The 17,803-nt window shown below is 53.0% G+C and overlaps 1 protein-coding gene across 1 annotated transcript in view; it reads left to right on the forward strand.

The window, feature by feature from the left end:
* Window positions 1–17,803, forward strand: part of LOC139407403 (signal-induced proliferation-associated 1 like 1) — a 60,821-nt gene that overhangs the window by 30,427 nt on the left and 12,591 nt on the right. Inside the window, exons 11-18 of the mRNA XM_071151161.1 lie at window positions 3,402–3,569; window positions 3,684–3,790; window positions 4,509–4,793; window positions 8,395–8,538; window positions 9,275–9,408; window positions 14,103–14,194; window positions 15,605–16,080; window positions 17,391–17,573. Coding sequence (XP_071007262.1) covers window positions 3,402–3,569; window positions 3,684–3,790; window positions 4,509–4,793; window positions 8,395–8,538; window positions 9,275–9,408; window positions 14,103–14,194; window positions 15,605–16,080; window positions 17,391–17,573 — 1,589 coding nt within the window. The remainder of the gene's footprint in view (window positions 1–3,401; window positions 3,570–3,683; window positions 3,791–4,508; window positions 4,794–8,394; window positions 8,539–9,274; window positions 9,409–14,102; window positions 14,195–15,604; window positions 16,081–17,390; window positions 17,574–17,803) is intronic.

Below are 17,803 nucleotides of genomic sequence, written 5' to 3' on the forward strand. Positions count from 1 at the left end.
TGAGTAGTGTACCCTGTTCCCTGAGTAGTGTACCCTGTTCCCTGAGTAGTGTTCCCTGCTCCCTGAGTAGTGTTCCCTGCTCCCTGAGTAGTGTTCCCTGAGTAGTATACCCTGAGTAGTGTTCCCTGAGTAGTGTTCCCTGTTCCCTGAGTAGTGTTCCCTGAGTAGTGTTCCCTGTTCCCTGAGTAGTGTTCCCTGTTCCCTGAGTAGTGTTCCCTGTTCCCTGAGTAGTGTTCCCTGTTCCCTGAGTAGTGTACCCTGTTCCCTGAGTAGTGTACCCTGTTCCCTGAGTAGTGTTCCCTGAGTAGTGTACCCTGTTCCCTGTTCCCTGAGTAGTGTTCCCTGTTCCCTGAGTAGTGTTCCCTGTTCCCTGAGTAGTGTTCCCTGTTCCCTGAGTAGTGTACCCTGTTCCCTGAGTAGTGTACCCTGTTCCCTGAGTAGTGTACCCTGTTCCCTGAGTAGTGTACCCTGTTCCCTGAGTAGTGTACCCTGTTCCCTGAGTAGTGTTCCCTGCTCCCTGAGTAGTGTTCCCTGCTCCCTGAGTAGTGTTCCCTGAGTAGTATACCCTGAGTAGTGTTCCCTGAGTAGTGTTCCCTGTTCCCTGAGTAGTGTTCCCTGAGTAGTGTTCCCTGTTCCCTGAGTAGTGTTCCCTGTTCCCTGAGTAGTGTTCCCTGTTCCCTGAGTAGTGTTCCCTGTTCCCTGAGTAGTGTACCCTGTTCCCTGAGTAGTGTACCCTGTTCCCTGAGTAGTGTACCCTGTTCCCTGAGTAGTGTACCCTGTTCCCTGAGTAGTGTACCCTGTTCCCTGAGTTGTGTACCCTGTTCCCTGAGTAGTGTTCCCTGCTCCCTGAGTAGTGTTCCCTGCTCCCTGAGTAGTGTACCCTGTTCCCTCTTCCCTGAGTAGTGTTCCCTGTTCCCTGAGTAGTGTTCCCTGTTCCCTGAGTAGTGTTCCTTGTTCCCTGAGTAGTGTACCCTGTTCCCTGAGTAGTGTACCCTGTTCCCTGAGTAGTGTTCCCTGTTCCCTGAGTAGTGTTCCCTGTTCCCTGAGTAGTGTTCCCTGTTCCCTGAGTAGTGTACCCTGTTCCCTGAGTAGTGTACCCTGTTCCCTGAGTAGTGTACCCTGTTCCCTGAATAGTGTTCCCTGTTCCCTGAGTAGTGTTCCCTGTTCCCTGAGTAGTGTACCCTGTTCCCTGAGTAGTGTACCCTGTTCCCTGAGTAGTGTTCCCTGTTCCCTGAGTAGTGTTCCCTGTTCCCTGAGTAGTGTTCCCTGTTCCCTGAGTAGTGTACCCTGTTCCCTGAGTAGTGTACCCTGTTCCCTGAGTAGTGTACCCTGTTCCCTGAGTAGTGTACCCTGTTCCCTGAGTAGTGTACCCTGTTCCCTGAGTAGTGTTCCCTGCTCCCTGAGTAGTGTTCCCTGCACCCTGAGTAGTGTACCCTGTTCCCTCTTCCCTGAGTAGTGTTCCCTGTTCCCTGAGTAGTGTTCCCTGTTCCCTGAGTAGTGTTCCCTGTTCCCTGAGTAGTGTTCCCTGTTCCCTGAGTAGTGTACCCTGTTCCCTGAGTAGTGTACCCTGTTCCCTGAGTAGTGTACCCTGTTCCCTGAGTAGTGTACCCTGTTCCCTGAGTAGTGTACCCTGTTCCCTGAGTAGTGTACCCTGTTCCCTGAGTAGTGTACCCTGCTCCCTGAATAGTGTACCCTGCTCCCTGAGTTGTGACCTATATAGGGAATAGGGTGCCACTTGGGACAAAGCCTAACTCATAATTTGCTTGGGTGATGGTTCTTATCTGTTACCATAGCAACAAGCGAGGTAAAACCATTTCCTTATGTAATCACCATCAGCTGGTTCTGAAAGACTTCCTCCATTTCCTCCAGCTCACACACACACACACACACACACACACACACACACACACACACACACACACACACACCGCAAAGAGTGTGTGTCTGTTGTGTGTTAGTAGATCCATTCAAGAAGAGGGAAATGCAGTTTCAGACATGATTTTCAAATGAGTGTATCTAGGGATGCGTTGCTCTTCAGTCGCTGCTGACACCTTTGTGTGAGGGAGCGGGAGGAAGGAGACAGAGGATTAATATATTGGTACTTTAGAAACTCTCTCATCTTCCTGCAAGAGGTCTAACACACACACACTGCAGAGAGTATTAAGAACCCAAAACTCCCTGTCTACCTCAGACCGGTCTCTGTCTACCTCAATACAATCTCTGTCTACCTCAATACAATCTCTGTCTACCTCAATACAATCTCTGTCTACCTCAAGACAATCTCTCTCTACCTCAAGACAATCTCTCTCTACCTCAAGACAATCTCTCTCTACCTCAAGACTATCTCTGTCTACCTCAAGACAATCTCTGTCTACCTCAATACAATCTCTGTCTACCTCAAGACAATCTCTGTCTACCTCAGACCGGTCTCTGTCTACCTCAGACCGGTCTCTGTCTACTTCAGACCGGTCTCTGTCTACCTCAGACCGGGCTCTGTCTACCTCAGACCGGGCTCTGTCTACCTCAGACCGGGCTCTGTCTACCTCAGACCGGGCTCTGTCTACCTCAGACCGGGCTCTGTCTACCTCAGACCGGGCTCTGTCTACCTCAGACCGGGCTCTGTCTACCTCAGACCGGGCTCTGTCTACCTCAAGACAATCTCTGTCTACCTCAAGACAATCTCTGTCTACCTCAAGACAATCTCTGTCTACCTCAAGACAATCTCTGTCTACCTCAAGACAATCTCTGTCTACTTCAAGACAATCTCTGTCTACTTCAAGACAATCTCTGTCTACTTCAAGACAGGCTCTGTCTACCTCAGACCAGACTCTGTCTACCTCAGACCAGGCTCTGTCTACCTCAGACCAGGCTCTGTCTACCTCAGACCAGGCTCTGTCTACCTCAGACCAGGCTCTGTCTACCTCAGACCAGGCTCTGTCTACCTCAGACCAGGCTCTGTCTACAGTGCTTTGAATTGCACAATTGAACATGCTTGATCACTTACCAGTCATTCTGTCCTCCTGACTGACGGCTGTTATTTGTTATGTTGCACTGCAAACAAACTAATCACCTCCGCTCTTGCTCTCTCTCTCTCTCTCTCTCTCTCTCTCCCACTTCTCCCCGCCCTCTCTCTCTCTCTCTCTCCCCCTATCTCTCTCTCCCACTTCTCTCTCTCCCACTTCTCCCCCCCCCTCTCTCTCTCTCTCCCACTTCTCCCCACCCTCTCTCTCTCTCTCTCTCTCCCACTTCTCTCCCCCCTCTCTCTCGCTCTCCCCCCCTATCTCTCTCTCTCTCCCAATTCTCCCCCCTATCTCTCCCTCTCTCTCTCTCTCCCACTTCTCCCCCCCCTCTCTCTCTCTCCCCCTATCTCTCCCCCCCCCCCCCCCCCCCCCCCCCCCCAGTACCTGACTAAGGGTTGTGAGACATCTGAGATGACACTACGTCGTAACGGGCTTGGCCAGCTGGGTTTCCATGTCAACTACGAGGGCATCGTGGCAGAGGTGGAGTCGTACGGGTACGCCTGGCAGGCCGGGCTGAGGCAGGGCAGCCGATTGGTCGAAATCTGCAAGGTATGTCATTTTAAAGTTGTAGATTTCATTGTGTCGTTGGATCATTCTTGTGTGTTTTGTTTGTAAATTATTATTGATACCATGTAATGGTATAAAATCAACCATTCCGTCAAGGTTGCCGTGGCGACTCTGACCCACGAGCAGATGATCGACCTACTGAGGACTTCGGTCACCGTCAGGGTGGTCATCATACCCCCGCACGAAGACGCTACGCCACGCAGGTGTGTGTGTGTTTGTCAGAGGGGTTGGTGTGTGTGTGTTTGTCAGAGGGGTTGGTGTGTGTGTGTGTGTGTGTAAGTAAGGGGTTGGGTGTGTGTGTAAGGGGTGTGTGTAAGGGGTAGGGGTGTGTGTGTGTGTGTGTGTGTGTGAGGGGTTAGTGTATGTGTTTGTCTGAGGGGTTGGTGTGTGTGTGTGTGTGGTGGTCAGATTAGTGATTCTGAAGTCGTCATTGTCATGTCAACCATGTGTGTGGAGTCTAACCTCTGCTTCTTACCTGACCCTCCTCTCTCTTCCCCCCCTGTCTCCTCCAACTCCCCTTCTCTCACTTCCTCCCCCTGGCTCTTCCTCCCGCTGGCTCTTCCTCCCCCTGGCTCTTCCTCCCCCTGGCTCTTCCTACCCCTGGCTCTTCCTCCCCCTGGCTCTTCCTCCCCCTGGCTCTTTCTCCCCCTGGCTCTTTCTCCCCCTGGCTCTTTCTCCCCCTGGCTCTTTCTCCCCCTGGCTCTTTCTCCCCCTGGCTCTTCCTCCCCCTGGCTCTTCCTCCCCCTGGCTCTTCCCCCCCGGCTCTTCCCCTCCGGCTCTTCCCCTCCGGCTCTTCCCCCCCGGCTCTTCCTCCCCCCGGCTCCTCCCCCCCCCGGCTCTTCCTCACCCCTGCTCTTCCCCCCCCCGGCTCTTCCTCCCCCTGGCTCTTCCTCCCTCTCCCCCATCTCTCTCTCTCCACAGAGGTTGCTCTGAGCTCTACCGTATCCCAGTGGTTGAGTATAAGAGCAGTGGTGAGAGTGCTTCGTTTGACTACAAGTTCCCGTTCCGCAGCAAAGACAACAAGTGGCAGAGAACCTCCAGTAGCCCCCAGCAGTCCCTGACGGCCTCCCCCCAGCCGCACACCCCCAACCGGGCCGTCAGCCTGGGGAGCTCTGGGGGGAAGACCCTGTCTGCTGAACGCCCAGAGAGAAACGCTGCTATACCACGCAGTGTTAGTAGTGATGGACGGCCGCTGGATACCAAGAGGTGAGGGGAGAGGAGAAGGGGGGAGAGGAGAAGGGGAGGGAGGGAGGTAGGGGAGAGGAGAAGGGGAGGGAGGGAGGTAGGGGAGAGGAGAAGGAGAGGGAGGGGAGGGAGGTAGGGGAGAGGAGAAGGAGAGGGAGGGAGGTAGGGGAGAGGAGAAGGAGAGGGAGGGAGGTAGGGGAGAGGAGAAGGAGAGGGAGGGAAGTAGGGGAGAGGGATGTAGGGGAGAGGAGAAGGAGAGGGGGAGGGATGTAGGGGAGAGGAGAGGGGGAGGGATGTAGGGGAGAGGAGAAGGGGAGAGAGGAGAAGGGGAGAGAGGAGAAGGGGGGAGAGGAGAAGGGGAGGGAGGGAGGTAGGGGAGAGGAGAAGGAGAGGGAGGGAGGTAGGGGAGAGGAGAAGGAGAGGGAGGGAGGTAGGAGAGGGGGAGGGATGTAGGGGAGAGGAGAAGGGGAGGGAGGTAGAGGAGAGGGGAGGGATGTAGGGGAGAGGAGAAGGGGAGGGAGGTAGAGGAGAGGGGAGGGATGTAGGGGAGAGGAGAAGGAGAGGGGGAGGGATGTAGGGGAGAGGAGAGGGGGAGGGATGTAGGGGAGAGGAGAAGGGGAGAGAGGAGAAGGGGGGAGAGGAGAAGGGGAGGGAGGGAGGTAGGGGAGAGGAGAAGGAGAGGGAGGGAGGTAGGGGAGAGGAGAAGGAGAGGGAGGGAGGTAGGAGAGGGGGAGGGATGTAGGGGAGAGGAGAAGGGGAGGGAGGTAGAGGAGAGGGGAGGGAGGTAGGGGAGAAGGGGGGGAGGGAGGTAGAGGAGAGGAGAAGGAGAGGGAGGGAGGTATGGGAGAGGAGAAGGAGAGGGAGGGAGGGAGAGGGATGTAGGGGAGGGAGGTAGAGGAGAGGGGGAGGGAGGTAGTGGAGAGGAAAGGGGGAGGGAGGTAGGTAGGGGAGAAGAAGGGATGAGAGAGGGGGAGGGAGGTAGGGGAGAAGGGAAGGGAGAAGGGGAGGTAGGGGAGAGGAGAAGGGGAGGGAGGTAGAGGAGAAGGGGAGGGAGGTAGAGGAGAAGGGGAGGGAGGAGAGGAGAAGGGGAGGGAGGAGAGAGAAGGGGAGGGAGGGAGAGGGGGAGTGAGGTAGAGGAGAGGGGGAGGGAGGGAGAGGAGAGGGGGAGGGAGGAGGGGGGGGGGTAGGGGAGAGGGGAGGAGGTAGGAGAAAGGAGAAGGGGAGGGAGGTAGGGGAGAGGAGAAGGGGAGGTAGGTAGGGGAGAGGAGAAGGGGAGGGAGGTAGGGGAGGGAGGTAGGGGAGAGGAGAAGGGGAGGGAGGTAGCGGAGAGGAGAAGCGGAGGGAGGGAGGTAGGGGAGAGGAGAAGGGGAGGTAGGGGAGAGGAGAAGGGGAGGGAGGTAGGGGAGAGGAGAAGGGGAGGTAGGGGAGAGGAGAAGGGGAGGGAGGTAGGGGAGAGGAGAAGGGGAGGGAGGGAGGTAGGTAGAGGAGAGGAGAGGAGAAGGGGAGGGAGGTGGAGGTAGAGGAGAGGGGGAGGGAGGTAGAGGAGAGGGGGAGGGAGGGAGGGAGAGGGGGAGGTTAGGGGGGGAGAGGAGAGGAGAAGGGGAGGAGGTAGGGGAAAGGAGAAGGGGAGGGAGGTAGGGGAGAGGAGAAGGGGAGGGAGGGGGGTAGGGGAGGTAGGTAGGGGAGAAGGGGAGGGAGGGGGGTAGGGGAGAAGGGGAGGGAGGGAGGTAGGTAGGGGAGAAGGGGAGGGAGGGAGGGAGGTAGGTAGGGGAGAAGGGGAGGGAGGGAGGTAGGGGAGAGGAGAGGGGGAGGGAGGTATGGGAGAGGAGAAGGGGAGGGAGGTAGGGGAGAGGAGAAGGGGAGGTAGCGTAGGGAGGTAGGGGAGAGGAGAAGGGGAGGGAGGTAGGGAGGTAGGGGAGAGGAGAAGGGGAGGGAGGGAGGTAGGGGAGAGGAGAAGGGGGAGAGGAGAAGGGGAGGGAGGTAGGGGAGGGAGGTAGGGGAGAGGGAGAGGAGAAGGGGGGGGGGTAGGGGAGAGGGAGAGGAGAAGGGGAGGGAGGTAGGGGGAGAGGAGAAGGGGAGGGAGGGAGGTAGGGGAGAGGAGAAGTGGAGGGAGGGAGGTAGGGGAGAGGAGAAGGGGAGGGAGGTAGGGGGAGAGGAGAAGGGGAGGGAGGTAGGGGAGGGAGGTAGGGGAGAGGGAGAGGAGAAGGGGAGGGAGGTAGGGGAGAGGCAGAGGCATGTTTCTTCTCCTCTGATAACCCCCCCCCCCCCCCCCCATCCAGAAAGTCTCCAGGCAGTGAGATCTATGGGTTATGTTCAGGGTCTGGGTTAGGATCTGGCTCTGGGTCAGGGTCTAGGTTAGGGTCTGGGTCAGGGTCTAGGTTAGGGTCTAGGTTAGGGTCTGGGTTGTAGTCTGGGTTATGGTTAGGGTCTAGGTTATGTTCAGGGTTAGGGTCAGGGTCTAGGTTAGGGTCTGGGTTATGGTCTGGGTCATGTTCAGGGTTAGGGTCTGGGTTATGGTCTGGGTCAGGGTCTAGGTTATGTTCAGGGTTATGGTCTGGGTTTGGGTTATGGTCAGGGTTAGGGTCTGGGTTATGGTAAGGGTCTGGGTTATGGTCTGGGTTAGGATCAGGGTCTGGGTTAGGATCAGGGTCAGGGTTATGGTCTGGGTTAGGGTCTAGGTCTGGGTTATGGTCAGGGTTAGGATCTGGGTTAGGGTCAGGGTCTGGGTTATGGTCTAGGTCTGGGTTATGGTCAGGGTTAGGATCTGGGTTAAGGTCTGGGTTATGGTCAGGGTTAGGATCTGGGTTAGGGTCAGGGTCTGGGTTATGGTCAGGGTTAGGATCTGGGTTATGGTCAGGGTCTGGGTTATGGTTATGGTTAGGATCGGGGTCTGGGTTATGGTTAGGATTATGTTTTGGATCTTGGTTAGTGTCTGGGCTATGGTTAGGATCTGGGTCAGGGTCTGTGTTAGGGTCAGGGTCTAGGTTAGGGTCTGGGTTATGGTCTGGGTCTGAGTTGGGGTTTGGGTTAGGGTCTAGGTCAGGGTTAGGATTTGGGTCAGGGTTAGGGTCTGGGTTATGGCCAGGGTCTGGGTTAGGATCAGGGTCTGGGTTATGGCCAGGGTTAGGGTCTGGGTATGGATTAGGGTCTAGGTTAGGGTCTGGGTTAGGGTTTGGGTTAGGATCTGGTTCAGGGTTAGGATCTGGGTCAGGGTCTGTTTTATGGTCAGGGTTAGGATCTGGGTCAGGGTTAGGATCTGGGTCAGGGTTAGAATTTGGGTTATGGTCAGGGTTAGGATCTGGGTCAGGGTTAGGATCTGGGTCAGGGTTAGGATCTGGGTTATGGTCAGGGTCTCTGTTAGGATCTGGGTCTGGGTTAGGATCTGAGTCAGGGTTAGGATCTGGGTCAGGGTTAGGGTTAGGATCTGGGTCAGGGTTAGGATCTGGGTCAGGGTTAGGATCTGGGTTATGGTCAGGGTTAAGATCTGGGTTAGGGTCTGGGTTATGGTCAGGGTTAGGATCTGGGTCAGGGTTAGGGTCTAGGTTAGGATCTGGGTTAGGATCTGGGTCAGGGTCTGGGTTAGAGGGTTAATGTCTATTCTGTGTTATCTCAACCCCTCCAGAATGTCTCCAGGCAGTGAGAACTATGCTCCGGTCTCCTCTCTGGCACTGGGCCGTTCTCCTCACAACCGATCTTCCCTGTCCAACCTCTCCTTCTCCAGTGACACCTCACAGCATTGGAGGACTCAGAAGTCCATGCCCGAGGGGTAAGAGATGGAGTGGCCACCCCTCATAGCCTGGTTCCTCTCTAGGTTTCTTCCTAGGTTTTGGCCTTTCTAGGGAGTTTTTCCTAGCCACCGTGCTTCTACACCTGCATTGCTTGCTGTTTGGGGTTTTAGGCCGGGTTTCTGTACAGAACTTTGAGATATCAGCTGATGTAAGAAGGCTATATAAATAAATTTGATTTGATTCGAGTGTGTTCTTGGTCTGTAGCATACTTAACACAACCCTTTATGTAATAGTTAAGGAAGATGTTGAAATGGGAGATGATTGGAAAGGAATGAAGCACTAGATCCAACAATTGTTTTTAGTTGTTTTTCCCCATGTGAAAACGCTGTGGTGCCTGTTGACCAGCTTGTGTCCATTACAGAGAAGCCGAACGTCAAGTTCCTCACGGCTCTGTCCATGAATTGTATTGACTAATGGCATCTTTATTCCCTCTGTAGGGAATAGTTTGCCGTTTGGTACGTTCTGCCCATAACTCTCCTTTTTAATGTCCTTTACATGAATTGTCTTTATCTTTGCATATGACATGTCTGCCGTTATGTTCTGTGGGCGACATCATGTCCAACATTTTTATTAAATTGTGTGTGTGTGTGTGTGTGTGTGTGTGTGTGTGTGTGTGTGTGTGTGTGTGTGTGTGTGTGTGTGTGTGTGTGTGTGTGTGTGTGTGTGTGTGTGTGTGTGTGTGTGTGTGTGTGTGTGCGCGCGTGCGTGCTCTAGGTTTGGAGAACACAGACAACACTCCCCTCTGTCTACAGAGCGACAGGTGGTAGGAGAAGGCGGGGCTAGTGGCAAGTCCACACCTAATTGGCCGAGAGTGGAGGAAGGGGGCGGGACCGACAGAGGTTCTACAGGTGAGATTGACCAATGGGAAAGAGAATTGCTAATATAGAAAGAAAAGAGTGGTTTATTCCTACTTCCAGATATTCACATTGTTGTCTGCAGTGATGTCCAGACATACTGTCAAACCACTGACAAGAAGCAGAGTATTGGGCATCATTATATAGTGATGTCATAGTATAACAGAAATATATTGGACCATAGTGATGTCATAGTATAACAGAAATATATTGGACCATAGTGATGTCATAGTATTACAGAAAGATATTGGACCATAGTGATGTCATAGTATTACAGGAAGATATTGGACCATAGTGATGTCATAGTATTACAGAAATATATTGGACCATAGTGATGTCATAGTATTACAGAAAGATATTGGACCATAGTGATGTCATAGTATAACAGAAAAAACATACACTGGTCATAAGAAAGTAGAACACGTTACTGTGAGATGTTGAGTACTTTCAATGCACACACACACCTACTCCTAAACAGACACCTACTCCTAAACACACACCTACTCCTAAACACACACACACACACACACAGCTACTCCTAAACACACAGCTACTCCTAAACACACACCTACTCCTAAACACACACCTACTCCTAAACACACAGCTACTCCTAAACACACAGCTACTCCTAAACACACAGCTACTCCTAAACACACAGCTACTCCTAAACACACAGCTACTCCTAAACACACACAGAGAGAGCCTCTGTCACATATTATAGAAATAATGTTTGTGTGCGTACCTGCTGCTGTGGGTGACGGGAGTGCTTCCCCAGGCTCTTCCTGTATGAAACGGCTGTTTGCTTTGACAGCACTGACAGCCCTACACTTCAGCCATACCTCTCTTCCTCCTGTCAGAACACACACACACACACACACATACACATACACATACACACACACACACACACATATATATATATATATATATACACACACACACATATATATATATATATATATATATATACACACACACACACATACATACACACATATACACGCACACACACATATATATATATATATACACACACATATGTATACACACACACACACACACACACACAGTATATATACACACACACATATACACACTTCTAAGATCCACAGGTACTGTTAAAACCCCATTTTGAATTTCTCTTCAGCAATGTCAAATCAGATTACCTCGTCTACGCAACGCCACACAGATCTACACTACATGACCAAAAGTATGTGGACACCTGCTCGTCTAACATCTCATTGCATAATCACGGGCATTAATATGGAGTTGGTCCCTCCTTTTGCTGCTATAACAGCCTCCACTCTTCTGGGAAGGCTTTCCACTAGATGTTGGAACATTGCTGCTATAACAGCCTCCACTCTTCTGGGAAGGCTTTCCACTAGATGTTGGAACATTGCTGCGGGGCCATTCAGCCACAAGAACATTAGTGAGGTTGGTGCACTGATGTTGGGCGATTAGGCCTGGCTCATAGTCGGCGGTCCAATTCATCACAACAATGTTCAATGTGGTTGAGGTCAGGGCTCTGTGCAGGCTAGTCAAGTTCTTCCTCACTGATCTCGACAAACCATTTCTGTATGGACCTCGCTTTGTGCATGGGGGCATTGTCATGTTGAAACAGGAAAGGGCCTTCCCCAAACTGTTGCCTCAAAGCTGGAAGCACAGAATGATCTAGAATGCCATTGTATGCTGTAGCGTTAAGATTTCCCTTCACTGGAATTAAGGGGCCCTAACCATGAAAAACAACCCCAGACCATTATTCCTACTCCACCAAACTTTACAGTTGCATTGGGGCGGGTAGCGTTTTCTTGGCATCCGAGACAAACCCAGATTCATCCGTCGTACTGCCAGATGGTGAAGCGTGATTCATCACTCCAGAGAACGCGTTTCCACGGCTCCAGAATCCAATGGCGGCGAGCTTTACACCACTCCAGACGACACTTGGCATTGCGCGTGGTGATCTTAGGCTTGGCCATGGAAACCCATTTCATGAAGCTCCCGACCAACAGTTTTTGTGGTGACGTTTTGCTTCCAGAGGCAGTTTGTAACTCGGTAGTGAGTGTTGCAACCGAGTACAGGTCCAATTCTGTGAGCTTGTGTGGCCTACCACTTTGCCGCTGAGCCGTTGTTGCTCCTCGACGTTTTCACTTCACAATAACAGCACTTACAGTTCACCGGGGGCAGAAATTTGACGAACTGACTTGTTGGAGAGGTGGCATCCTATGACGATGCCGCGTTGAAAGCTCTTCAGTACAGGCCATTCTGCTGCCAGTGTTTGTGTATGGAGATTGCATGACTGTGTGCTCGTCAGCAACGGGTGTGGCTGAAACAGCCAAATCCACCAATTTGAAGGGGTGTATAACCAGTGTAACCCAACCCAGTATAACCCTGTCCAGTATAACCCTGTCCAGTATAACCCAACCCAGTATAACCCAACCCAGTATAACCCAATCCAGTCCAGTATAACCCAGTCCAGTATAACCCAGTCCAGTATAACCCAGCCCAGTATAACCCAGCCCAGTGTAACCCAGCCCAGTATAACCCAGCCCAGTGTAACACAGTCCAGTATAACCCAGTCCAGTATAACCCAGTATAACCCAATCCAGTATAACCCAGTCCAGTATAACCCAGTGTAACCCAGTCCAGTGTAACCCAGTCCAGTATAACCCAGTCCAGTATAACCCAATCCAGTATAACCCAGTCCAGTATAACCCAACCCAGTATAACCCAGTCCAGTAAAACCCAGTCCAGTCCAGTATAACCCAGTCCAGTATAACCCAGTCCAGTATAACCCAGTCCAGTATAACCCAGTATAACCCAGTCCAGTATAACCCAGTCCAGTATAACCCAGTATAACCCAGTCCAGTATAACCCAGTATAACCCAGTATAACCCAGTCCAGTATAACCCAGTATAACCCAGTCCAGTATAACCCAGTCCAGTATAACCCAGTCCAGTATATCCCAGTATAACCCAGTCCAGTATATCCCAGTATAACCCAGTCCAGTATAACCCAGTCCAGTATAACCCAGTCCAGTATAACCCAGTCCAGTATAACCCAGTATAACCCAGTCCAGTATAACCCAGTCCAGTATAACCCAGTCCAGTATATCCCAGTATAACCCAGTCCAGTATATCCCAGTATAACCCAGTCCAGTATAACCCAGTCTAATATAACCCAGTCCAGTGTAAAGCCCCAGGGATCCTGTAAATCAGTTGTATATGTAATTCTGAAGATTTCAGCCCAGTGCTGGCCAGTCCAGTTTAGCCAAGCATCACTCAATATCTCTCATCCTCTTCTCTCTACTTCTCTGACCTCTTGACCCCTCAATCTCGCTCATCCTTTTCTCTGACCTCTTGACCCCTCAATCTCGCTCATCCTCTTCTCTGACCTCTTGCCCCCACAATCTCGCTCATCCTCTTCTCTGACCTCTTGCCCCCACAATCTCTTCTGGTGATGACGTCCTCTCCTCCATCCTGAAATAACATCAGTCATGGTCACACCATAAAGGGACAGAAACCTCGGCCACACACACTGAGACACACACACACACTGAGACATACAGACACAGAGACACACACAACACACGAAGAGAGACACACACAAGATACAGAGACACACACAGAGACACATGGAGACACACACACACACAGATACAGAGATACACACAGAGACGCATGGAGACACACAGACTCGTTAGAGAGAAGGCAGACTGCACAGAAGACAACTGCTGAGGGGTGAAATATGGTTGAAATCATTCTCTGTTTACCATGGACTGCTGTTATGACACTTCTACTGTTCTTCATCATCTCTACAGTCCCTTTGTTTTCTACTGTTCATCATCATCATCTCTACAGTCCCTCTGTTTTCTGTTCTTCATCATCTCTACAGTCCCTCTCTGTTTTCTACTGTTCATCATCATCTCTACAGTCCCTCTGTTCATCATCATCATCATCATCTCTACAGTCCCTCTCTGTTTTCTACTGTTCATCATCATCATCTCTACAGTCCCTCTGTTCATCATCATCATCATCATCTCTACAGTCCCTCTCTGTTCATCATCATCATCATCATCTCTACAGTCCCTCTCTGTTCATCATCATCATCATCATCTCTACAGTCCCTCTCTGTTCATCATCATCATCATCTCTACAGTCCCTCTCTGTTCATCATCATCATCTCTACAGTCCCTCTCTGTTCATCATCATCTCTACAGTCCCTCTCTGTTCATCATCATCATCTCTACAGTCCCTCTCTGTTTTCTCAGCTCTCTGCATTATCTCCCCTACTTTATCCCCTCTCTTTCTCTCACACACACAAACCACCCCACATAGCCGTGTCCCCCCTGGGTTCGTTGCTCACTAATGGCCTGTTCTGTCTATTGCTGTGTGGCTGTTGTGTAACACCTGGCCAATTACATTATATAGACTTGTTTATTTACACACACACACACACACACATACACACACACACACACACACACACACACACACACACACACACACACACAGCAATAACTGCAGAAAACTGTAGACAACCACAGACAGGCACACACACTGTATGGCTGTGGACAAATTGTAGCTAGTTTTTCAAAGATGCATGGTTCTAAGGACCATGGAAACCTGTGGGATAATGTTGTGTGTGTGTGTGTGTGTGTGTGTGTATATGTGTGTGTGTGTGTGTTTTAGATGCTCCTGTGTCTAAGTCTGGTCCTGGCGGAGCACCACGCATCCAGAGGCAGGAGCAGGTCATGCACCACTCCCCCAAGAAGAGCTCCCAGGTCAGGCTTCACCCTGCACAACCCCTGTCCTCACCTCGACCAGGGTGGGAGCACCACACACACAGTACTTCTTAACACACCCATTGAACCATTTGGGATGCATCTCAATAGTCCAAAATTACTATCTGTCCTCATCGACTGTACTTCATCTGCACTGACCTGAAGACAGGAACTCTTGTCCAGGTCTTTAAAACTATTCAGACGACTCCGTTATGTTGACTAAACTCTCCGCTGTAGCTGACTCCTGTCTAACCCATCTCTCAACCCCCCCCCCCAACCCATCTCTCAACCCCCCCCCCCAACCCATCTCTAAACCTCCCCCCAACCCATCTCTCAACCCCCCACAACCCATCTCTCAACCCCCCACAACCCATCTCTAAACCTCCCCCAACCCATCTCTAAACCTCCCCCAACCCATCTCTAAACCTCCCCCAACCCATCTCTAAACCTCCCCCCAACCCATCTCTAAACCTCCCCCAACCCATCTCTAAACCTCCCCCAACCCATCTCTCAACCCCCCCCCCCAAACCCATCTCTCAACCCCCCCCCCCAACCCATCTCTCAACCCCCCACAACCCATCTCTAAACCTCCCCCCAACCCATCTCTCAACCCCCCACAACCCATCTCTAAACCTCCCCCAACCCATCTCTCAACCCCCCACAACCCATCTCTAAACCTCCCCCAACCCATCTCTAAACCTCTCCCAACCCATCTCTCAACCCCCACAACCCATCTCTCAACCCCCCCCCCCCCCAACCCATCTCTCAACCCCCCACAACCCATCTCTAAACCTCCCCCAACCCATCTCTCAACCCCCACAACCCATCTCTCAACCCCCCCCCCCCAACCCATCTCTAAACCCCACCCCAACCCATCTCTAACCCCCCCCCAACCCATCTCTAAACCCCCCTCCCCCCCAACCCATCTCTAACCCCCCCCCAACCCATCTCTAACCACCCCAACCCATCTCTAAACCTCCCCCCAACCCATCTCTAACCCCCCCAACCCATCTCTAAACCCCCCTCCCCCCCAACCCATCTCTAAACCCCCCCCCAACCCATCTCTAAACCCCCCTCCCCCCCAACCCATCTCTAAACCCCCCTCCCCCCAACCCATCTCTAAACCCCCCTCCCCCCAACCCATCTCTAAACCCCCCCCCAACCCATCTCTAAACCCCCCCCAACCCATCTCTAAACCCCCCTCCCCCCCAACCCATCTCTAACCCCCCCCAACCCGTCTCTAAACCCCCCTCCCCTCCAACCCATCTCTAAACCCCCCCCACCAACCCATCTCTATACCCCCCTCCCCCCAACCCATCTCTAAACCCCCCCCCAAACCCATCTCTAACCCCCCCCCCAACCCATCTCTAAACCCCCCCAACCCATCTCTAATCCCCCCCCCCCCACCAGCCTGAGGGTCCCTACTCCAGCAGTAACACCCTGTCCAGCACGGCCTCGAGCGGGGGCCACAGCGACACCGACAAGTGGTTCGACCTGGGGGGCCCCGGGGGACCAGGGGAGGCCCCTGACTCTGAACCCAACGGCCTGGGAGGGGGGTACCTCCAGGGGGCCTCAGCCGACAGCGGGATAGACACCTCATCCTACGGAGGAGGGGGTGGGGGCCACTCACACCCCCACCAGGAGAGTTCTAGTTCCCTCTTGGCTCCTGGGGGTAGAGAGGGGAGGGATAGAGCTCCATCCCCCTGGCATAGCCCCACTGAGGGGGGCAGGAGGGTCCTGGAGAGGTCCTCCCCGGCCGCAGAGAGCTCACAACCCCCAGGGGAGAGGGGGGAGAGAGGAGAAGGGGCGGCTAGGACTCCTCCTACATGTCTACTAGTTGGAGATGGCAGCTCGTACAGTCTGACTGATGCAGGATCCCACTCCAGGTATGGATGGGCGGGTTGGACACGGAAAACACACAGCAGACACACACACAGCAGACACACACACAGCAGACACACACACACAGCAGACACACACACAGCAGACACACACACAGCAGACACACACACAGCAGACACACGCACAGCAGACACACGCACAGCAGGCAGACACACAGCACACACACAGCAGACATACACATAGCAGACACACACACAGCAGGCATACACACAGCAGACACACAGCAGGCAGACACACAGCACACACACAGCAGACACTGAGGGAAACCGTGTCAACAGTAGCACAATACAGTGGCCTTGGTTTGATATTTTGATAGTGTAGCAGAACACACACACTTCCTGTTCCAGAAATAGAGGTTGATGATCGGCAGCAGTCCATTCATGTCATCCTCTGCTCTGACGTCGGTAGGGAAACGACTGTGTAACACTCTGTAATCTCTACTAGTCTACTGCGAAATCTGTAGATCATCCTTTCTATAAATGGGTTTTAGCTCGTAGTTATTAGTTCAAAGTCTAGATTATGTCCATGCCAGAGATTACAGTACTTTGGTCCTCCATGGCCACGAGTTGAATCTCCCTGTGGTGACCTTTCTCTTCTCTCCTCTCCTCCTGTCCTCCTCCTCCCCTCCTTTCTCCTCTCTCCTCTCCTCCTGTCCTCCTCCTCCCCTCTCCTCTCCTCCTGTCCTCCTCCCCTCCTCTCCTCCTGTCCTCCTCCTCCTCTCTCCTCTCCTCCTGTCCTCCTCCTCCCCTCTCCTCTCCTCCTGTCCTCCTCCCCTCCTCTCTCCTCTCCTCCTGTCCTCCTCTCTCCTCTTCTCCCTCTTTCCCTTCTGCCCCGACCTCTGTCCTCCTCCTCCCCTCTCCTCTCCTTCTGTCCTCCTCCCCTCCTCTCTCCTCTCCTCCTGTCCTCCTCCTCCTCTCTCCTCTCCTCCCTCTTTCCCTTCTGCCCTGCCCCCTGTCCTTCTCCTCCCCTCCTCCTCCTGTCCTCCCCCTCCCTTCCTCTCTACTCCCTCTTTCTCTCTTCTGCCCTGCCCCCTGTCCTCCTCCTCCCCTCCTCTCTCCTCTCCTCCTGTCCTCCTCCTCCCCCCCTCTCTCCTCTCCTCCTGTCTTCCCCCTCCCCTCCTCTCTCCTCTCCTCCCTCTTTCTCCCTTCTGCCCCGACCCCTGTCCTCCTCCTCCCCTCCTCTCTCCTCTCCTCCTGTCCTCCCCCTCCCCTCCTCTCTCCTCCCTCTTTCTCCCTTCTGCCCCAACCCCTCTCCTCCTCTCTCCTTCCTTCCTCCCCACCATCCTCCTCTCCAGTTCCAGAGGCCACTCCCCTCGTGAGGACTCGTCTTCCTCGGCCACCTCCCCTTGCTCCCAGACGTCGGTCTCCCCCGGCCCCAAGACCTTCTACCCCCGTCAGGGAGCCACCTCCAAGTACCTCATCGGCTGGAGGAAGCCAGGATCCACCATCAACTCTGTCGACTTCGGAGACAACCGCAGGTAAGACCAGGAGGAAGTGGCCTTGTACCTCAGAATAGTTCCTCTATCAAGACTTTATCGCCACCTTGTGGCTAAAAGGAATATTACACACAGTGATTATAGACAACTACTGTCATACACTGAATATGGACAACTACTGACATTATACACTGACTAGAGACAACTACTGACATTATACAGGGAATATGGATAACTACTGACACACTGACTACAGACAACTACTGACATTA

Source organism: Oncorhynchus clarkii, chromosome 4 (genome assembly GCF_045791955.1).
Source record: "Oncorhynchus clarkii lewisi isolate Uvic-CL-2024 chromosome 4, UVic_Ocla_1.0, whole genome shotgun sequence".
NCBI lineage: Eukaryota > Metazoa > Chordata > Actinopteri > Salmoniformes > Salmonidae > Oncorhynchus > Oncorhynchus clarkii.